Source organism: Tenrec ecaudatus, chromosome X, assembly GCF_050624435.1.
Source record: "Tenrec ecaudatus isolate mTenEca1 chromosome X, mTenEca1.hap1, whole genome shotgun sequence".
Taxonomy (NCBI): Eukaryota; Metazoa; Chordata; class Mammalia; order Afrosoricida; family Tenrecidae; genus Tenrec; species Tenrec ecaudatus.
Genome location: NC_134548.1, coordinates 54,661,990 through 54,684,839, shown reverse-complemented (window position 1 = coordinate 54,684,839; position 22,850 = coordinate 54,661,990). Strand labels below are relative to the sequence as shown.

Genomic DNA, 22,850 nt, shown 5'->3' with positions numbered 1-22,850 from the left:
GCTGAAGACAAAGCAGGTGCATACATGTGGTGAAGAAAACTGATGGTGCCCGGCTATTGAAAGATATGGCATCTAGGGTCTTAAAGGCTTGAAGGTAAACAAGCGGCCATCGAGCCCAGAAGCAACAAAACTCACATGGAAGAAGCACACCAGCCTGTGTGATCACAAGGTGTTGAAGGGATGTGGTATCAGAAATCAAAGAACAAAAAATCATGTCATTGTGAATGAGGGGGTGTGCGGAGTGGAGAACCAAAGCCCATGTGTAGGCAATTGGACATCCCCTTTGGGAAGGGTCTCGAGGAGGAGACGAGCCAGTCAGGGTGCAGTGTAGCAACGGTGAAACATACAACTTTTCTCTAGTTCCTGAATGCTTCCTCCGCTACCACTATCATGATCCCAATTCTACCTTACAAATCTGGCTAGACCAGGGGATGTACGCTGGTAGATGGGAACTGGAAACAGGCAATCCAGGGCGGATGATCCCTTTAGGCCCAGTGGTGAGAGTGGCGATACTGGGAGGGTAGAGGGAGGGTGTGGTCGAGAGGGGGAACCGATTATAAGGATCTATATATAACCTCCTCCCTGGGGGACAGACAACAGAAAAGTGGATGAAGAGAGACATCAGACAGTGTAAGATAGGACAAAGTAATAATTTATAAATTATCAAGGGTTCATGAGGGAGGGTGGGGAGGAGTGGGGAGGGAGGGGGAAAATGAGGAGCTGATGCTGGGGGCTTAAGTGGAGAGCAAATGTTTTGAGAATGATGAGGGCAACGAATGTACAAATGTGCTTTACATAATTGATGTATGTATGGATTGTGAAAGAGTTGTATGTGCCCCTAATAAAACGATTTAAAAAGAGAGAGAGATAAGAGCCCCAAATAAATTTATAAAAAGAATACTAGAAATGCCTTTCCCATTCCCCACGAACCTTCCTGCTTCTTCACCCCACCATTTTTCTTCCAAAGAAACAAGGAGGTCGAAGGATATCACCTGAGAGGGAGATTGACTGTTGTCACTGGTGCCTTTTTAAATTAGAATATTCAAACTTCAAAAGTCAACTTTTAAAACTGCATTCCTATAAGCCTATGAGATGCTAGAGAGAACAACCTAATGGCAAGAGTCGCTGTAGGATTTCTACCTGTTGTCTAGAAAAGCCTCTGTAAACAGATTGCTATTCTATTGAGAGACAGTACAAACAGCTGCAAAACTTGGCCACTGGCACAGGCTCTGCCAAATATGTGGTTTGGGGCAAGTCCACTCCCACCTCTGTCACTCAGTCTCATCTGAAGAAACGTGATAAATCATAGGGTTATGATCCGGATGGAACGAGTGAACACTTGCAGAGCCCAGACTAGTATCTGGGACACACAGCCCACACTCAGTGCGGTCCTACAGGACAGGGAAGAATTACCCCTGTGCATTTCCGAGACTCTAACTCTTTCCAGGTGTAGAAAGCCCTGTCTTTTAAGTAGCCCAGGTCGTGTAGTGGTTACAAGTTGGGCTGTGAACTGCAATGTCAGCAGTTCAAAACCACCAGCCCCTCTGCTGGGGGGGGAGGGAAGACTGCACTTTGGGCAACCCACAGGGCCTTGGTGAGTCAGCACTGACTTGATGGCCGCCAGTTCGTTTCTTTGTGCTCTCTCTAGACCACTGGATGGTAACTATTAGTTGTTTTTCCAACTTTCTCCAATGACATTTCCACCGGCCAGAGGTGTCACATTACAATGGGCACTATGGCTCTTGCATTTGTTTCAGGAAAAACAAAAGACCATTTACATGGTCCCATTGGATTGAAAGGAGTTTTGCAGAAGCTGAAGAAGGCCCTTTTAGTCTCTTGGGAATGAGGGAGAGTTGATCCGCATGACTGACAGGTAGGTAGGTAAGCAGAATGAGGGGGTTTAAGCCCGGGGTATATCAAGTCACCAGAAGCAGCTCACAGAAGCAACCTTTGTTACTATCACATCCACAAGAACAGCTCAAACTCCTTAATTCAAACAGGATCCAAGTCTATTTAATTGTCAAGGTGATTGCAGCAGTTACATAATCTCCTTTCAACTTGCAAAGGGGTGGATTCTAGCCTGTCAATCAGGTCACAGCCAATGAGGCCTCTTTGAGGGCATGCCCTTCTCCTGAGGATTCTAGGGACTCCTGTCTTCCTCCCTGGAGGAGGGACACACACTCTGTTTCATCTTCCTGCTGACAAGCCACATGGAGCTACAGCTGATGGAGTCAGAGTCCTGGAGCTGGAGACATGCCACTGGGTCCATGACTTTCCACCCACTGGCCTGTGATCTTCCTGCACTTGGCATCATTGCATGTGTTGCGTGAGTCTGAAGAATTTATAGACTGGTATTGGACATATGGGCTTATAAAGGGCTTATGGACTTGAACTGAACCGGGATGTTTCCTTAATATACACTTACTCTTTGATATAAAGTTCTCTTACACTGAAGTGTCTATGAATTTGTTTCTCTAGTCAACCCAGACTAACACTTTGATGGTTGAAGGTCCACAAATGCATAAACAGGTTAGAATAGAAATGAGAGGTAGGTCAGAGCTGTTTGAAGGGAACACCTCCAAGAATGACTCAAATGATGGAGAAACAGATAAAGATCATGTTTTTCCCCAGACTCCTCCCTCCTCCATGTGCCCCTGCCTGTCTGTAAAGGAGAGCGATAAGCCACATTGGCCGTCTTTTCATTCTCACACACAAGTGGAACCAGCCTCAGCAGATCCCCACAGCTGCCCCCAGGGAGCCAAATTAACCAGCCAACACATATTTAGTTAGCCTTTAATATGAGAAAGATGAGGCTAGCTGCTCCTATAGAGATTTATCTCAGAAACCCTATAGAACAGTGGTTCTCAACCTGTGGGTCGCGACCTCTTTGGGAGGGGGGTCTTCTGACCCTTTCACAGGGGTCGCCCGATTCATGACAGTAGCAAAATGACAGTGATGAAGTAGCAACTACAATAATTTTATGGTTGGGAGTCACCACCACATGAGGAACTGTATGAAAGGGTGGCAGCCTGAGGAAGGTTGAGAACCACTGCCCTAGAGAGAGGGTTGCCATGCGTCAGAATCAACTCCGTGGCGAATTCGGGGACAGCTGCTCCTCAGGTGGAAGATGAGGTTGTCTCATAAATCTCACATAGTTCTACTATGCTGTACCGTCACCAAGAATGAGTGGCAACACAATGGCAGTGGTTGCTGTGAGGATTAGACCAGTAAGGTTGTTCAAGTATTTGATTCAAAAGGTAAAGAACCACTTCCCAAGGTCTAAACCACCCATTCATTAGGAAAAACTCCACCTGGTTCTGGTGACAGCCTACTTTTTAAAAAGCATTTTATTAGGGCCTCATACAACTCTTATCACAATCCATACATACATCAACTGTGTAAAGCACATTTGTACATTCGTTGCCCTCATCATTCTCAAAACATTTGCTCTACACCCAAGCCCCTGGCATCAGCTCATTTTCCCCCTCCCTTCCCGTTCCCCCCTCCCTCATGTACCCTTGATAATTCATAAATTATTTTGTCATATCTTGCACTGTCCGACGTCTCCTCACCCACTTTTCTGTTGTCCGCCCCCCAGGGACGAGGTTATACGTAGATCCCTGCAATCGGTTCTCCCTTTCCACCCCACGTTCCCTCCACACAGCTTTTACGGAGCTCACATTACTTTTGAATGCAGTGTAGAAATCCACTGTCGCCGAGTTGATTCTGACTCACTGCGGCGCTTGCTTGCTACCAGCCTATTTCTTCAGAATGGCTTATTGGTGAGTTTGAACTGCTGATCTTGAAGTTAGCAGGACAGTGCTTACCTGAACGGTCTGGTGACTTTGATTACCTTCTTCAGCCACTCACCCTCCTCATGCACTGCACTGCTTTATTTAACTGACAACCACCCGCATGGGAGAAGTATATTTAGTCGCATTTTGAAGGTGGGACCGTGAAGGCGCAGAATTCAGTACCTGCCATAGCTATAGATGGAGAACACAGAATGAGTATTTGAGCTTGGGCAGGAAGCCCAAACTGACTTCCTAACAACAGAAGTCACCATCCCATGGTTCCAGCCCTGACAGTGTGGACAATGGCACCGTCTCTCTAGCTAATTGCAGATCCATTTCTGCTCGTCTCTCATACAATCTCCTGGACTGGTACCTGAAAAAACAAACTTACTGCCTTTGAATCAAATGGCACATGGTGACCCCGTAGAGCAGTCTAACCGCCCCTCTGAGTTTCTGAGACTGTAACTCTTTATGGGAGTAGAAAGCCCTGTCGTTTTGATCCACCGATCTTGTGGATCACAGCCAAACTCATAACCATTCCATTACCAGGGCCCCTTTAGACTGGTATTCACTCTAAAACCCACAACGGGCTCCAGCTGCTAGGAGGAAGAGCTCAGCCATACCTGGCCACACGTGCCCAGGGTGATCTCCACCACCCTGCCACCGACAGTTCCATTGATAGAAATCTTACTAATGCTCCAGACACACTGGCCTTCTTTCATTCACAGGCTGTTTCTGGAATTGCTTGGGCTTTCACATAGCTAACACATGTGATCAATTCTAGCACGTACTTTATACAAAACCTCATTTAATCCTCAGAACCCCAAGAAGCTGATTATCATCCCTAAGTCACACAAAGAAATTAAAACGGAGAAAAAGTTACCTGCCCAAGGTCATCCAGCCAGTCAGTGACTAAGCTAGTTGGAAACCCAGGCCATCCGACTCCAGGATCCTTGCTCTTAGCCTCTCCGCTATTTACCAGATTGGACTCCCACCCGCCCCCCCCCCCCAAGTTAATCTTCAAGCTCCTCTAGAGCAGTTTCATAACAAGTACCTTGTCCAGTGACTATTCATTATTTTCACTCTGCCTATCCCTGTACTAGCTTGGGTGTGAACACATTGTTGTAGCCACTGTGCCAACCCTCTAACGTAGCCTAAGCTTCATGTCCTTCCTTGGGAACTGGGCCCTCCCGATAATGTCTAAAGCACAAGACAGTCTCACCATCCTTCCTTGCTTCTAAGGATTCCTTCCACTCTGGCTTCACTTCTGCGCTACATTTGTTCCACTAGCAGTCTTTGGTATGTTTATTTAGTACTCTTCACCAACATAATTCCAAGGCATCAGTTCTGCAGTCTTCCCATTCACTGTCCTTTTCACATGCCTGAGGTGACTGAAAATCGCATGGCCTGAGGCCGGGGTACCTTACTCCTCCTCAAAGTGACAGGCTTTTTCCTGGTCTACCCAGTGCAATGTTGCCTGGTTCCAAGGCTTAATACCATATCCAGCTTTTCATGTTTCTGATGAGGAGCACCAATACAAATAGGGCCATGACTGCAAGATGGATAGAACATCTTATTACTAGAGAGCCAGTTTCATGGAGCGGCTTAGTGGGTTTCTAGCCCTAGGAAACATTGAGAAAACTCAGCTTCTTTGATAAAATAAGCGGTGAGTGGGAAACAGCCCTGTAGTTAACAGCTCACAAGTTTATTTTCTCAGTACCTAATGTGCTGATTGTCGCAGGTCTCACCAACATAAAAACCATGCAGAAAGCACGGTTAACATTTATGGACCACGTTAGGTACCAAAGCTGGTCTAGATGTCTAGGTGCTGAAGTATGAGGCAGGCCAACAGAAAATACCTGATAGCTACCCACTTCCCACTCAAATAGCCCGGAACAAAATAAATCACACCCTAACAACTTTTTAACCTTTTATTATGGAAATGTCCACACTCACAAACACAAAATGAGTCTTCACATACCCAAATTCATCAGTTACAAGCATAATGCAGGTTCCATGGTCATTTTAATGGTGTGAAGCCAGCTATTGAGAATAAAAGATTATGAAAAGCATCAGGTCAAAATTATTAACTTTTCTTTTCCAGAACTGTGCTTTCTGGAATCTTAATAAAAGGGATTATGGACCTGCTGAGGGATGAGCAGGAATATAGCTAGGTAGGGGATCTGTCAAGTTCTCGTTTGATAAAAGTTTATTACCTAATAAGCTTTTCTACATACCCGAAGTATTCAAGATCAGGTATTTTTTTAAAGCCTCTTTTGTTTTCTACATGCTCCTATTGTCAGTGGGGCAAGGACATGGGGATGTCAGGGACTTGTCCAAGACTCATTTAGTCTGAGTCAGAAGTTAACTCAGTGGCACCTAATAACCATCCTTCCTTGAAGTGGGCACTATTAATGATTCCAATTTTAGAGAGTGAATAGAGATAGAGAAGAAATTAAGCTGGAAGACAAAGTGGGGAAAAAACAGATTTCTGCTCAAGACAGGGTTTGAGATTTGAAGGTCATATGCAAAGCCCAGTCTACATTTTGGACCTTGAAATGGGCTTTGGGGTCAGAAAATGAGCTTTGTTTGAAAAAAAAAAAAAAGAAAATGATCTTTGCTAATTAAGATTTCAGGGATAGGTTAAGACCGAGAGCTTGAAAATACAAAGTATTTGTAGGCTGAGTTTGGTCTGCACAAACCTTGGGATACAACATACCTTTGATATTCAGGGGTTTCTGGTCTCAAAGGGGTTCTTTGGAAACATGTACATTAATCAGTTTCTGTCAAACCAGAAAAAAAACAAAAAAAAACACAACCAATTGTCATTGACTCTCCCTCCGGGTGAGTAAATCAGTTCAACAAAATTGTCTATAGGGCTTTCAAAGGCTGTGGGCTTTTGGAGGGAGATTGCAATCACCTTGCTTCCAAAGCGCCACTTAGTCAGTGGCTGTGTGTGACAGTTGGCGCCACCTAAGGATTCCTCAATCAAACCTTTAAAACCAGTTAACTGGTCAAGAATTTCATTGAGCATGTGACCTATATGGGACCCAATTAATTTAAAAAAAACCTAGGGGCCCATGAGTTTAATGGGTGAGAATGGCTATGCAACCAATTACCAGAATTAGAATTTATTGCTTATTCATGAAAAGTGCCCAGATTACGGACACTATGGAAAACTATGTGAATGACCTGGACCTTGTTCTCTTTGGACCTTTTAAAAAGGAAACCAGGCCTCCAAAGTGACTTCCAGAATCAGGAGTGATTGTTAACTCAGTTGCTGGCTAAGTTTGTAGTTGCAACTCTCTGAGGCCTGGAGGTATGCTTCCAACAAAGGGTCAACAGCCTTGAAATCCCTAGAGCATGTTCTTCCAACACCAGTTGGAAATGCCTCTGGTCTATCACTCCCGCTTAGATCCTTAAAGCAGAAACACTGGCTGGTTAACCATAATGGGGAGATATGCTTGTCCTCTCTGGCCCAGCAAAGAACATCGCTTCAGAAGGGCCCACGTGGTGGGAATAACCACAATGCTCCTTACTTTGGCCTGACTCAGCCGGTGAGGCAGGAAACCTGCAGTTATCCCCATGCACCACCAAAGCAGTTGACATGGGACATGCACATGGGAAAATGCTGAGGGGCCTCAGCTGGTAGCTTACACCCCTATTCCAGCCCTTTAGTGCAGTGGTTCTCAAGCTTCCTAATGCTGTGACCTTTTATGTGGTGACACTCTTAACCATAAAATTTTCATTACTTCATTACTATAAATTTGCTGTAATCCAGCAACCCATGAGATTCACTCCACACTCCCCCATCCCACCCCAATGGGTCACAACCCACAGGTTGAGAACCACTTTAGAGCAGCTATTCATTCCATAGGGTTTCCGAGGCAGATTCCTTATGGAAAACAGGTGCCTCACCTTCCCTCCCCCACCAGAATTGGCAAGTGGGTTCAAACCACCAACCTTGAAGTTACCGTCAACACTTTCCCCATGATAACCCCTCCCCACCCCATTTCAATCCAATGGGATATGGCACAGAACCAGCCAGGTATATGCCATATATATTTTTTTGCCAACTGGAAGCAATGGCAACCAGAGGTAACTAAAAACTTGATTATCAGAATTGAACCAAGACCAATTAGAGTAACAAACTCAGACTAAATAGGGCCATCACCATCTTTATTACACGAAATACTAGGAATTCTTCTAGGTTCAATCTGTGAGTGCTTCCCCAGGTGTTCAGAAATAGCTTTGCATGCTATTTCTCAGCCCCAGCAGATTAAAATGGGCTGAGGCCTACTAGGAGAGTTAAATGACAAGCTAAATGACTCATCAGGGTCAAATAGCTTGGTAGTAGGGATTGGATTTGACAATGGAACTGAATTCAGAGTTTAGGGTCTCAAACCCATTTCTGAACCAGCTCTCACGCTTCTCATGAGTAATAAACCTCCCTTACACCAATTTCTGGGGAAATAACTGAAACCTGTCACCATTTATGGACACAGATGTCTTTTCATTATCAAAAACATCTTCGAAATATACTCACCTCATACCTGGAATCTAGGGAGATTTACTCCCCAACCCCGAATAGTGGGACTTAACATTTTAGCCAAGTCAACCCCAATCATACTCACCATATCTCAGCATTCAATTTCCACCAACCACCAATGGACTTTGAGTCTCAGCCGCCAACCCATCCCCACCCCAATACCTGCCCGCCCCTTTGCTCACTCCTCCAACCAACTTTCTCAAAGCCTCCCTCTTTCTGACTTTATTTTTATTTGAAAACTAGATTAAGGAAACAGCACTTGTCAGTATCGTTTTCAGATTTCATCTTTTTAATCGGCTCCATGAAGGACATCCTAAACACTACATGAAACACAACAGAATATTTTTTCTTCCAGTATTAAAAAAAAAATTGACATTCACAAACATTTTTAAGCTCTTCTATATAATCAGGGCGGTGATTTCAATGTTGAGTAAAAAAACACCTCTAAGTAATCATTATCGATGCAGATTTCTTGTAGGTACATTCGGAAATTTCTAACCATGAAAAAGAAACATTGTGTACAAAACTTTTAAAATGTTCCTATAGATACTCAATAATTAAAAGGGGGGAAAATCGGCCTGGCTGAAATTTTTTGCCAGAATAATCCTGAGTGCCCAAACTAGAAAACTGGTCAAAGGAAAAATACCCAGACTCTACAAATGTCGCAGAATTTGTCTTTAAATGGGAGAAAAAAGTTTTAAAAACATATGGCGTTTACTAAAAGGTCTTTTAACAGGCTACCCTGGGAGCTTAATTCAAAAATAGAAGTTGATGTACTAAAACAAAGATGTTTCAGTGCAGCTCCAAAAATCTTTTATAAATACAGCCATCTGGAAGGACGATCCTGGTTCAGAAGAATTTTTATTCCTTGTGTATCTGAGAACAGCAAGAAGGGGGGAAATTGTGGAGTCAGGAAGAGACAAGCTGACAACATGCTTACCTCCCAGGGTTGATAAGGATGCTGAGGGCTGGATCACTCTTGCTTATCAGCAAAAGTAGATGATTTTTCAGGACACCCCTCCCCTGAACCCCCACCAGAATGCCATGCACTTCAGAGCAAGGGAGGAAGGCTGGGGATCTAGGACCGGGGTGGGGGTGGTTAGATGGACTGAAAAGGTGATCTATGTGAGGACAGTGGAAATGCTGAGCAGCCTGGCAAGAGATGAGAGGAACACCACGGGGTAGAATGACGACACATCTGCTCATGCCAGGAACATACAAGTCTCACCTACATTATGTGCATGCCTCATCTCAGTTGTCGTAATTATCTCTATAATTTCCTCCAGAATAGCGGTCATACCCACCCTGGCTTCTGGGAAAAAAGGAAACAGTTTAAGAATGTATACATACACACCTAACCAATATTAAGGGCAATCACATACTTGCAAACCTGAAGGACCATGATGGTATGTTAAAGCACACAGCTATTAATGGGGCGTTTTCAACCACCAAGCACTGTAGAGATTTACAGCCCTGGAAACCCTACAGACGGCAATTCTAATCTGTCTTACCGAACAACGAAGTCATAATCTCCTGCTTTGAAAACCTTTAATCTACTCCTATCAAGTTTTTAAAAATGCTGTTGTTTCACAAGAGGCAAGCACAGCAGAGAATTCCTACCCTTTGGCTACCCACCTGCCACTATAGTCTCTGGACCTTCCGTATCCATATCCGTATCCTCCAGGTCGACTGTCATACCTGCTGCTGCCATAGCCCTGGTCCCCACCGCCTGCAGCAAACAGAACATTGAATTGGCAGTTCTCTAAATAAAGCTCCATCACCAACCTTCAATGATCAAAATCTACCACCCCATACTCACCTCTGGAGTAGCTGCGACCACGCCCATGAGCACCAAAGGCACCCCCTCGGGTCCCCCGGGCAGACTTGCCTGCGTGATCCACACGAATCTGGCGACCATCCAGGGACTGGGTGTGGGGAGGAGACACAAAGCAAGGTTACCAGTCAGGGCAATGGTAAGGGAAGAGTGGGGATGGGCAGAGGAGCCCAGACATTCCTGTTGGAAACCAGATTCTGGGTGCCATGTTCCAGAACAAGGTCCTTTGACCAGAATCGTTTTTTCAAGAGTTATACAATCCCACAAAATGACCTGAATTCACCGTTTCCCCTGCTACTACTTACATCTCAATTCAACTCAGTTGAGTTCTCCCCACTCCTAAGCTGCCCAACACATATTAGGGCTAGACAGACACCTCTCCCTTGGCTTGAGGCTTCAGAGTCCATCCCAGAAGACTCACGAGGTCCTCTCTGGGCCACGCCCGCAGTTCTGCAGACTCTTACTACCTAAGCCCAGGCGGGTCAACCATCCACAGGTGGCTTCTCGGCCTCATGCAGGACCAGTCGTCGCCTCCCAAGCAGCCTGGCTCTGTCTGCTGCTGCCCTCCACCCCCTAGAACAGAAGGTAGTCGCGCTCCCGTGAGCGGGCACTGTGGGGCCTTGATGACCACGCTGCCCCTAGCAGAGGGAAAAAACAAGAACAGAGAAGCTGGCAGATGGGAGCAGGGCCCCTCTGCAGCTAGGAGGCCTTACCTCTCCATTCATGGCTCGCATGGCATCTGAAGCATGCTCTGGATTGGTGAAGGTGATAAAACCAAATCCCCGGGATCGCTGAGTCTCCCGATCCTTGACCACCACCACTGACGAAAAAAATGGGAAAATGAGGTTCAATTAACCCCAGAAAGAGGGGGCCTGAGAAATGAACCCTAATTGATCCTGAAATAGGGTTCTCCCTCAGCCTTAAAAAAAAAATTACACAAGTCTAGTTATGTGAGAATTTGAAAGTCTCTCCAAGAAACCAGGACTCGGTCCCACTTCCGTGCCTCGTGTCCTGGTCCATCTCACTCACCCTCAGAGATAGGCCCAAAGCTGCTGAAGTGATCTTCCAACGCCTGCTCATCGGTGTTGAAGTTCAGACCTCCCACGAAGAGTTTCCCTTCTTCAGAAGACATGGCAGTGGATTTTTGGGTCCTATGGGAGGAAAAAAGGGGGGGGAGGGTAATTTGCGTACGTGGGCGAGAACAAAGAGGACGGCAGGCTCAAGTGGTAAAAATGATGATGGCCAGAGGAATGTGGCGCAACCGATAAATTAACTAAAGCCAGAGTAATTAAGAGGAGACTGAGGAGGGAGTGCGAAAAGGCGGGAATCGGCGGGGCTCCCTCAGCCCGGTCGCCATTTGAAGGCCGCCATCGCGCATGCTCACAACTTCCCCAGCCACCACGCCCGTCATTTTGTGCAGCCACGCAGGCCCAGAACACCCTGGCATTCCCTCCGCGCCCGCAGAACAAGATGGCGGCGGTCACGTGGGGAGGGAAATGGGGTAGGGGTAGCAAGTCTCGGTTGTCGCGTGGCCCCGGCGGCCGCCACCCAGGCCGCCAGCCCTTCCCGGCTTTCATCGCATCGGACACCGTGCGCCAAACACCCAGGAACAGAAGCGTTTTATGCAAGATTCGAGGACCCGCCCGCCCCGGGAAGCCCAAGCCCAAAGGCCTAGCTCCTTACGCCTCACGGACACCCCACCATGCTCCCCTAGGCGCGTGTGAGGGAAGGGCCGCCGCGCGTGGGGAAACGCTGCTTACCTGGGACAGAAGTGCAAGAGCGGCAAGAGCGACAAGAGCTAGCGCCGAAGACCAGCGAGAATGAGGAGGCTGCCGCGCGGGAAGACGCTTGATAAAGAGTACGTAGCGTACGCGTCACGGAACGTGAGCCCCCGCGCGCGCCGGCGTGCTCGCTCATTGGCTGAGATCTGCGGCGGGGGGAAGGGCTGGGGGAGCGAGGCGGGGGCTAGAGGAAGGGATGGGAGAGCAAAAGGAACGATGCGCTCGGTGCGCTTCCGGGAATGGAGGCTGTGTGTGTGTGTGTGTGTGTGTGTGATTGGTGCATCCTGACGTCATCATCCCTCCTGCACCCAAACTTTCTCTCACGGTTCCGATCTCCTACTCCTTTCAGACCCAGAACGTATTCTTAGCCCCTCCCCATTGGTTCCGACATCCTCACGGTTACATTTACCTTCCTCCTGGTGTCAGCCAACATAATTAACATCCTTTGCCTGATGCCTACCTTCTTGACCTAGTCCTCCAACCTCTGATGGGCCTGGACGTTTTTTATCCTGAAGTGGTCCCTGCTGGCATCGCGGGTTATGCGTTGGTCTGGGAACCTCCAGGCTGGCTGTTCAAAACCATCTGCCACACCGCGTGAGGAAGGAGGCTTTCTTTGCTCCTGCAAAGAGTTACAGTCTGGGAAACCCACAGGAGGCAGCCCTGCCTTGTTCTAATCTATCCTATAGTGTTGCTACGTGTCAGAACAGGAAGTGAGGAGGCCAGCCTGGTAGCGCACTGGTTAGGTGCTCAGCATCTGAATGAAAGGTGGGGCACCCTTTCTCCCTGGGAGAAAGATGAGAGACTCTTTGCTTCCATAAAGAGTACAATGTTGGAAACCCTATGGTTTCCTATTGAGTAGCTCTAACCACTGCCCTTGAGTCCATTCTGACTCAGTGGTCCTATAGGACAGAGCAGAACTTTCCTACAAGGTTTTCAATTCTGTACAACTTTACAGACTGCCTCAGAGATGCTGAGGGGTTTTAATCGCTGACGTTTCGTTGGCAGTCCAACGCTTACTTACTGTGCCACCAGGAATCAGAATCCACTCCAGTCCCTGGCATCAGACTTTCCACTGTTCCCTACCTTTTCTGCTCTGTGTCCAATCTCTACCAGCCTGTTATCCCTGGTGTCCTCCAGCTCATTGTGATCGTACAGAAGAGACTAGATAGAACTGGTCCTGTGGGTTTCCAAGACTATCACTCTTTATGGGAGTAGAAAGCCTCAGAGAGTGGATTTTCTACTCCCTGAGGGTTTCTGCTTGTTTTGTCCAGACTTCAGTGTGTGAGTTACTTTTACAGTTAATCCACTGGGTAGATTTTGTTTTTGAGACCCCCCATTAAGGAAGAATGGGCTTTTTGCCCTCAGAGACTCTAGATTACTTATCCACAGAATAGATTTATCAAGACTTCTAAGGATCAACTCCCCAAAAGCACAGACTAGAGTCCCTCATTTTCAGAATACAGCACACAGAGTACATTAAAAAAATGGAATTGTCTGTCTTTCCCCAGATGAGACTTGAGTAGATATCACACTGACTAGATACGTAGATAACTCACTGACATGGAGAGTCCATGCCAAGTCAGAACGACCCTACAGGACAGGGTAGAACTGCCCCCGTGAGTTTCTGAGACTATCTTTCTTGGAGCACCTGGTGGTTTTGAACTGCTGAACTTGTGAATCACAGACCAGATACTTACATATAAACACACACACATCCTGTTCTGCCTTAGGCGACATGAACACCCCACCACCCAAAATGTACTTGTCTCCTGCTCAAAGTATCTGCACTCTGATCGTATTCCATCACCCTTGTTTCATGCGAGGCCCATCCATCCAGTTCCTCCTATTGCCACTCACTTTATTACATTTAATGTAATTAAGAATTTCACATAGGTTTGGCATTTGTACATGTTTAATTAAATGGCAGTGCTAGTATTCTTTCAACCAGCATTGTTTTTAAGATCCATCTGGGTTGCCACATGTACAGCTAATCTGTCCGTTGTTTCTAATGGTTACCATAAACTCTGTGCTGTGTACGAGCATTCTAATGCTCCAAGCTTCCAACAAGGGACATTCAGGTTGCCTACAATAATACATAATGCCTTGTAAATGCTCCCTTATCAGCCAGTGTGAAATTTCTTTTGGATCGTAGCTGAACATATTTAATTTCTGTAAGCAGTGCCAGATTGTTATCGGGAGTGAGTACACTGTCAACTCCTACCAGCAAAGTATGAAGGCGCCTGCATGTCCCTTCCCTCCCAACACTTAGCATTACCCAGCTTTCTAAAATGTCCCAGCCGGATAGAACATGCTTCATTCATTTTAAATTTATATTTCTCTGATTTAGAATGCCTCTGAGCATCGCTTTGTGTATTTGTCTCCTTATATAAATCGTCTGCTTGTATCTTTTGCCCATAGTCCTCTTGGCCAAGTTCTTAGATTCCTCTTCTTTTTGCTTTGCAAGGGTGCCTGGTGTTATTAAAGGAGCCCTGGTGGCGTAGTGGTTATGAAGTCATCAGTTTGAAACCATCAGCCACTTTGTGGGGGAAAGATGGGGTTTCTACTCCTGTAAAGTGCTCCAGTCTCCGAAACCCCGGAGGCAGTTCTGCCCTGTCCTAGAAGGCTCACTATGAGTGGGCACCGACTTGATGGGAGTGAGCTTGGTTTTGCTTCTGGTGTTATTAGCAAGTCTAAATATTAATCCCTTGGGTGTTGGCTATTGCAAATAGCCTGTTCCACTCTGACATTTGTGCTATTAACTTTATCCTTGGTTGAATAAGGATCCTTAATTTTGATATATATTTTTAAGAATACTTTTTCATCCCACTTGTCACAAAGATGCCCCCCACCTTTTGTTCTATTATCCTTGTAGCTCTTGTTCACATACTTAAGTCTTTAAGCCATGGAGAGTTCATCATTGTACTCATAGAACTCCAAAAGTATTGCTACAAAATCATAGAAACCTTTATTGAACAAAAATATCAATAAGTGAAGCTATTGTTTCTTGACACAGCCTCCATCTAGGTCTATGCATATCTGAACTTGGTGTTTCCATCTCTCCCCCCTCCCCAAAGAATTCTGCACCCTTTGATTTGTTGTTGTTAGGTGTTGGTGCCGCCAAATCACTTCCTGACTCACAGCGATCTATGTACATCAGCTGAGACAAAGACAAGTTTTGCACCATGCTCACAATTGGTCTTCTGTGCAAGCCCATTATTTCAGCCACCGTGTCAATCCACCTCATTGAGGGCCTTCCTTTTTCTCTGACCATCTACTCTAGCAAGAAAGGTGTCCTTTTTCCAGGGGCTAGTCCTTCCTGATCACATGGCCGAAGGGAATGAGATGACGTCTTGCTGTCCTTGCTTCCAAGGAGCACTCTGGCTATACTGCTTACAGGACAGATTTGTTTGTTCTTCTGGCAGACCGTGGCACTTTCAGTATTGTCCACCATCATACCTAAAATGCATCAAGTCTTCTTTGGTCTTCCTTATTCATTGTCCAACTTTCGCATGCATATGAGATGATTGAGGATACCAGGGCTTAGGTTAGGCACACTCTTTGATTTATACCACATCAAAAGCCTCAAATCATGTTCCTTTTAAATGTTGAGTTTGGGGAACAAAAAGAAGTCTGAAGGCAGTGATCAGGGCTGTGAGGTGGCTGGGATGTTTCCCGAGGAAATTCTCCTAGGACAGTCTTTGGTGCATTGTCACCATCAGGAAAAATGCCTCTGTACAACTTTCCTCTTTGCCTAACCACATAGCTTTGTCTTCTTTAAATGTTTTTCTAATAAGCCCCTGTAATATCCTGCATCCTTTGAGAAATTTTATCAAGATTCCTCCTTTAGAATCTCAAAATACAGTCAAAAGAATCTTCTCAACTGGCCCCTTTGCCTTGCTTTTAATTTGCCCAGCAGAGCCCCTCCGAGGCCAATTTTGATCGGATCTTTTTCTGAAAGGCATTCTAATGAGACTAAGACAAAGCCATTCTTGAGAATTTGTCTGCAGCCAGTCAATGATCACGGAGACAGGTTTAAATATATTTTAATACACCTATACATATATGCACCGAAGTCCTAGCATCTATTTTTACTTACCCGTGTAGGAAGCAATCTATCCCATCCTCCTTCTTCCTCTCTATCTCGAGCTCTAGCTAATTTTTTCTGGTCCATTGATCTACTTGTCAACCCTTGGGCTAACTCAGTTTCTTCTTTTACTTACTATGGTCTTTAGTATGGCTTATAGCTAGTTGGGCAAGTCCTTATCATACCTTTTCTTTTTGAAGTTTGTCATAGCCGAGTCCTTATTTTTCTAAATTATGATGTAAGCTTATTACAATTCTTTAAAAAGTGATATAAGTTTTATTGGGATTGCATTGAATTTGTGGGTTTGAGGAGAAATAACTGCTTCATACAAAACCTCTGGTGACACGGCAGTTAGATATTGGGTTGCTTACTTCAAGGTTGGGGGTTCAAACCCACCAGCTGCTCTGGAGGAGAAAGGGAAGGCTGTCTGTCTGCTCCTGTAAAGATTTACAGTCTCAGATACTGACTTGACGGAAGTGGGTTTGGTTGGTTAGTTGTAGTGGTGTAGTGGGTTAAGCATTGGATTGCTAACAGCAAGGTTAGCAGTTCGAACCCAAATCGCTGGAGAAAGATGATGGGTCTGCTTCTGTAAAGATCTACAGCCTTGGAAACCTCGGGGAACAGTTCTCCTATCCTACAGGGTCACGGAGTCAGAATCCACTTACTTGACAGCAGTGGGTTTCACTTGCTGTGGAATCATCTTAAAATGACCTGTGGGGGTTGAAGACATGCCCACCCAAATTTTCCCCTACTGCTCCCTTCAAGAGTTGGAGTCTAACTCCCTACCTCTTGAGTGTGGCCTGCACTTACTCACTTGTCACGAATCAAATCCGGCAAATCCCTTCCCAGTGGGTTGCAAATGGCGTCCACATCCAGACTGCCCACTTTCTGCCAAGTTAGCTGGCACGTATGAGCAGCCCTCGGGAGGAGCCTCACTTGTGGGGAACAGAGAGCTGCCAGCCAACAGCCACGTGAGTAGGCTGTCTTTCAAAGTGGATCCTCCAGCTCTAGTCCACATCCTGACTGCAGCCTCCTGCAGCCACTCCCAGAATCTTGACGCTCAAAAACAACATACAAGTTTGTTGTTTTAAGGCAATTACATTTAGAGGTAACGTGTGATACAACAGATAACATATTACCAAAGTCTTTCCAGCAAAGAACAAGGCGCTTCTCTTTTATTCGGATCAACTTCTCTTTATGCTACTCGAGTTTAATTTTGTTTGTAAGTTCTGATGTCAACTAGTTTCTACGTGCTTTGTTGTTTTGTTGGTATTTGCGGGTGTAAAGAAATGCTTTTGACTTTTAAGTTGGTCTTTTTTTTTTTTTTGGTCTTTTTTTTTTAAAGTTGTCTTCTACCTGGAAACCTTGCTGAACTCTTACTCCTAAGAGCTTTTGTTGCTTCTTTAAGGTGGGTGATTTTGTAAACGAGTCTTATAAAATTCACACCTCAGCTCTCTCTTTGGTTGGTTCTTCTAGTAGTAGTGAGAGCGAGCATCTTTGTCTTGTTCCTGATTTTAAAGGGAAAATACATTGAAAATGCATTTGCTATTAGTATTTTTCGCTGCTTTTAATATCATAAATAAGCAAACCTTAAAAACTTTTTCTGCTTTGAAGTCATTTTCTCTTGTAGTTTATTATGATGGTACATTGCCCTAATGAATTTGATGAATTTTGTAATATTGAATCATCTTTGTATTCCTGGAATAAACACTATTTGTGAGTCTAAAAAAATAACTAATTCAGGTAGTTAGTATTCTATTGGCATGTTTGCATTGATCTATAGTCATAAGTGAAAACAGATCTATAATTTTATTGCACTGCTTTTCATAAAATGAGCTGAACAGATTTTGCTTTCCCTCCTATTTTCTGAAAATATTTGTATAAGATGGAAATTAACCATCTCTTTAAAGCTTGAGGGGGAGGGAGCACTAGACCTGTGAATGTGATTACACAACTTATTTTAATGTGAATAAAGTGAATGTGATTACACAACGTATTTTAAAGGCGATTTAATCATGAGAAAGAAAATGTTCTAAAATTGATTGTGGTAATGATTATACAATTCTTCTTGATATGCTTGAATGACTGAATTGTCCTATATGTGGTTAATAAAACTGAAAAAAAAACTAACAATTTTCGTGTAATTAGAGAGAGAAAAAGTTTGTTAGAACTCACCTGCAAAACCATCTGACTTAGGGCCTAAAGCTTTGTGCTACAGGGATATGGGAGGTCCTTGACGATCACTGCAAGTTTCCTGAAAACTTACTGCTGGGTTCATTTTGCCTTCTTCTTGCCTCAGTTTGAGCACATTTTGATTTTTCCAGAAATGTATCACCCTCAACTTGGTTTGCAAATGTAGTAGTTCACATTTTGAGGAGCCCTGGTGATGCTGTGGTTATACATGGAGCTGCTAACTGCAAGGTCAGCAGTTCAAAACCAGCCACTCCTCAGGAGAAAGGCTGGCTTTCTATCCACTAAAGCAGTTCTCAACCTGGAGGTCACGACCCCTTTGGGGGTGGTCAAATGACCCTTTCACAGGGGTCACCCAATTCATAAAAGTAGCAAAATTACAGTGATGAAGTAGCAAGGAAAATAATTTTATGGTTGAGGGCCACCACAACATGAGGAACTGTATGAAAGGGTTGCGGCATTAGGAAGTTTGAGAACCACTGCCCTAAAAGGTTACAGTCTTGGAAACTCGCAGGGGGCACCTCTACCCTGTCCTATAGGGTTGATATGAGTTGGCATGACTCAATGGCAGTGAGAGCCTTTGTGTGTGTCAAGAAATAGATGCATGATTTCACATATCACACTGTTCACAGTTCCTGGAAGAAAGCATGCATCTGTGGTAAACAGACCTTCCTCGTCCATGAGTATGTCCCTCTTTGCTTTTCTGATCAGATGGTGTTAAGATGGTGATTTCCCTTTGCTTAGGGCTTTCGTGTGTGTGCTCTATAGATCGTTTGGTATCTGTTCATTTTCAGTATTGCTGGATCTGTGTGTATACTGTTGGATTTGTTTTATAACCCACTAAAGGTCTCTGCTTTTAAATCATCTAACTACAATGGACAGTGTAAGATATGAAATAATAATAACAATATGTAAGTGATCAAGGATTCATAAGGGTGGGAGGGTGGGGAGGGAGGAGAAAAAAAAGAGCTTATACCAAGGGCTCAAGTAGAAAATGTTTTGGAAATGATGATGGCAATACGTGCACAAATATGCTTGATACAGTTAATGTATGGAATGTCGAAAGAGCTGGAAGAGCTCCCAATAAAATAATTTTTTAAACATAAAATAGTCTAATCACTGGAGATAGTTTGGCAATTACTCATACCTAGTTTGTATTACTCATTTCATATTCTCCATCTACAGTGTGTAGTTTTCCTTTTTTCCTACTACCACAGTCATGGCTAATTTTCCTTTGGATACTTTTCATTATGTCTTGTTCCTGCCAGTTTTATATTCTATCATCTTGTATTTTCTTATAGGGGCGTAGTGGTTATGTGTTGGGGTGGTTAACTGCTGGGTCAGCAGTTTGAAACCATCAGCCTTCTAGCCCTGTAAAGAGTTATGGTCTTGGAAACTCACAGGGGACGTGCTACCGTGTCCTATAGGGTCCCTGTGATTCAGCGGCATAGACTTGATGGCAGTGAATTTGGTTTTTGATACTTTGATCATGTTTGGTAGCTGAGACGGTCGGCAGACAAGAGGAAGACCCTCAACAAAATGGGGTGACACAGTGGCTGCAGGAACAGGCTCAAACCAGCAGTGATTGTGAGGATGGGATGGCACGAGACCAGGCAACACTTGGTTGTCATGCCTAGAGTCAGTATGAGTCGTAACTGACTCAACAACACCTAATACCAATCTACTTGCTTAAATATCACTGCTTCAGAGACTGTGTTTTCCAGGGGGTAGTCCATCTCCAGTAGGGCTCCCTGTGTTCCCCATCTCCTGCTGTGCACACCTTTGTGGTTCTCACCCATGTTGTACCAGGGTTATACTCTATGACCACTAGAGTGCAGTATAAAGGTGTCATCTCTGAGATTAAATTTGAATGAACTTTGCAGCTTCTGTCTTGCCCATGGCTTCTCACTTGCTGGGTCACCTCTTATTTGAATTTGTGTTTTATCACGCTTGCGACAGGGTCACCAGACACGAGGAAGCCCCTCCACAAGCTGTTTGGTACCGTGGCTGCGATAATGGGCTCCTACGAGCAATGATTGTGAGGATGGCGCATGAGTGGGCAACACTTGGTTGTGATGCTGAGTTGGTAGGAGTTATAGCTGACTCAGTGATACCTAAGAACAATATACTTGCTTCAGGGTCTGCATCTGTCTATCCCAATAATTCTGCTTCAGACACTGTTTCCAGCTGGTTCCTCCGAGGGGAGGAACCAAAGCCTCCTTCCAACAGCCATGCAAGTGAGCCTGGCCGGAAGTGGGTCTGTCAGCCAGGCCAAGCCTTCAGCTGCCTGGAGTCCTAGCCAGCAGTTTGACTGCAACTTCAGGAGAGACCATGGGGCAAAATCACCCAGTGAAGCCAGTGCTGGGTTTCTGACCTTCGGACACCACGAGATGAGACACACTTGCTGCTTTAAGTGGCTGTTTTGGAGTCATTTGTTAGACAGTAGTAACTAGTACATCCAATTTCTTGTTGTGTTTTCCCCTGCCGTTGTACTAGCAGGTGTGTATTGTTTTGGCTGGGAGCTTGTATCTTCCTGAATTATCAGTTAATTCTGGCTGGTAAAATGTACTGAGAAAGAGATGAGGTTGATCACATGCGGTTCAAGGAGTACAGAGGTGAAAGGGTGTGGAGGCAGATAAGCCAGAGGGTGAGCCGCCCCAGGCACAACACAAGCATAGTGATTGCTCCCAGCTGCTCTCACCGCACCTATCTATCTGTCTGGTAGGGGCTTTAAGCTCGAAGTAGGGAAGCACTTTGGGAGGGGGAAGCCCCCTGAAGTTTATAGCCTAGAAGCCCTGGGGGTCTGGAGGGGAGCGATGGAGAAGACCTTGTCTCCCTCCGACTGGTCATTTCTTCCCCTCCGGCTGCCCGGATACTTGCCCCATAGACACTTGTGGGAGGCAGATAAGGAGAAACGTGGGAGCCAGTGCTGAAATGACCTTTGCCCTATCTTCTGTTCGCTGCCTCCAGCACCACGCCCCTCAAAACACACACCAGTTAAAGACAGCCTTCTATTTTCCCACAGGTCTCTCCTAGTTGGGCTTCAGTTTCTGACATCAGTTCCCCTGGGCAGTTTCTCCAGGACTGGTTCTAAGCAAGGGAGAGAGCCGCTCATGCTACCTTGCAGGAAGCAGCCGAGAGGAGCAATACATAGGGTTCTGATCTGGGGCATTGAGCCTCCCTCCCATTCACAGAAAGGACTCCTCTGCCCTGTGGGTGCAAACTCCCACCCACAGAGTTGATTTGCCTTGTCCTTCGGTCCTTTGAGAATGCACTTTAACTCTAGACACGTCAGCCGGCTGTCGGCAAAAGGGTACATTTTAGGTCTCCAAAGGCCCCTCTGAGCACCGCAAACAGAATGGTCTTCGTCTGGTTGTCCCCAGTCAGCTTTCCTCTACTACTGTGGCATCATGTGAGCCTGTGATGGGTCAGCACAGCTTTATAAATGACATTTTTGGGGGAAGACAGGTGAGAGGATGGCTGCTTTTGATAAGCCTTTCTCTCTTGGCAGCATGGCCCAGTGCCTGGCACAGCCAGGTGATGACCTCACACAGCCTTTCTGGAGGATACCACCTGGCCTGGAGGAGAATCCTGCTTCCTCAGTGAGCGGCGAGTAGGTGGGTGGTTGGGGTGGCGGTGGGAAACCTCTTCTCATCATTACATCAATGGGATGGAGAAGGTAAATAAATGGGTTCTGTTGATAAAATATAGGGTGGCTATGAGTCTGCATCAACTTGATGGTAGTGAGTTTTGAGGTTTTTTATTGCTAAGATGGTTAAGACAGGTACCCATGACCTGGAAACTCAAGTTAGAGGTTAGAATAAGGTCACACCCCTAGGAATGGCAAGGCCATAGTCCCTTAAATTGGCCCCAAATAGAAGCCTTATTCTCCTGCCCAGAGCTGCCAGCATTGGTGTATAAGACTCAAAGGGAGAGGCCTAGGCCAGTGTTTCCCAAAGCGGGCAATCCTGCTCCCCTGGGGCTGTTGGAACAATCCACAGCGACCCTATAGGACAGAGTAGAACTGCCACTGTGGGCTTCTGAAACTGTAAATCTTTAAATCTTCCTCCTGTGCAGAGTAGCTGGTGGTTTAGAACTGCTGGCTTTGAGGTGAGCTGCCCCATGCATAACCCGTTACGCGACCTGGGCTCCTTCTGGAATAGTCCAAGTGGGTGGGGGCTGCAAAAAAGATACTTACACTTTATCTTGGATTATGGGCTAAAATACACAAAGTTTGAAATTCCCAGGGTGGGGGAGGCACAGAATGTTTTTTTTCTCCCCTGAAAAGGGATGGTAGGCCAAATACGCTTGGAAACCTATGGTCTAGATTCTAGAAATGGTGACGTACGGAATGCCAGAGGAGCTAACAGACCATTTCTAAGTTGAATTCATGCTTCTCCTGCTTTGCAATGAATCCTGCCCTCTTCTGAACCAGGAACTTTCTTGCTCCCCTCTCTATTCAGAATATTTAAGTGAAGGGGCCCATTCTGAAAACTTACATTTGTGTCCATTATACAGACCCTCACAGGCAGACGGACCTACCAAAATCATACTCCAGTATGACTCCCTTAAGTAGTCCACCACCTGAACTCACCTTCTAGAACCCCTCTCCCACCAC

At 45.5% G+C, this 22,850-nt stretch overlaps 1 protein-coding gene across 3 annotated transcripts; it reads right to left on the bottom strand.

Annotated features, from left to right (window-relative positions):
• Nucleotides 1–8,611: 8,611 nt before the first annotated feature.
• Nucleotides 8,612–12,091, bottom strand: RBM3 (RNA binding motif protein 3). 3 transcript variants are annotated; one of them, XM_075538736.1, is made up of 7 exons: nucleotides 11,938–12,090; nucleotides 11,207–11,328; nucleotides 10,891–10,997; nucleotides 10,163–10,268; nucleotides 9,979–10,072; nucleotides 9,572–9,655; nucleotides 8,612–9,219 (listed from the first exon to the last, which is right to left on the bottom strand). In XM_075538736.1, exons 2-6 carry the CDS (start codon nucleotides 11,307–11,309, stop codon nucleotides 9,595–9,597), a joined length of 471 nt encoding a protein of 156 aa, XP_075394851.1. In that variant the 5' UTR covers nucleotides 11,310–11,328; nucleotides 11,938–12,090; the 3' UTR covers nucleotides 8,612–9,219; nucleotides 9,572–9,594. The 3 variants fall into 3 exon arrangements, with proteins under 3 accessions (XP_075394851.1, XP_075394852.1, XP_075394853.1); XM_075538737.1 differs by having other exon boundaries at nucleotides 9,572–9,652; XM_075538738.1 differs by lacking the exon at nucleotides 8,612–9,219 and having other exon boundaries at nucleotides 9,571–9,652; nucleotides 11,938–12,091.
• Between the last annotated feature and the right edge of the window lie 10,759 nt (nucleotides 12,092–22,850).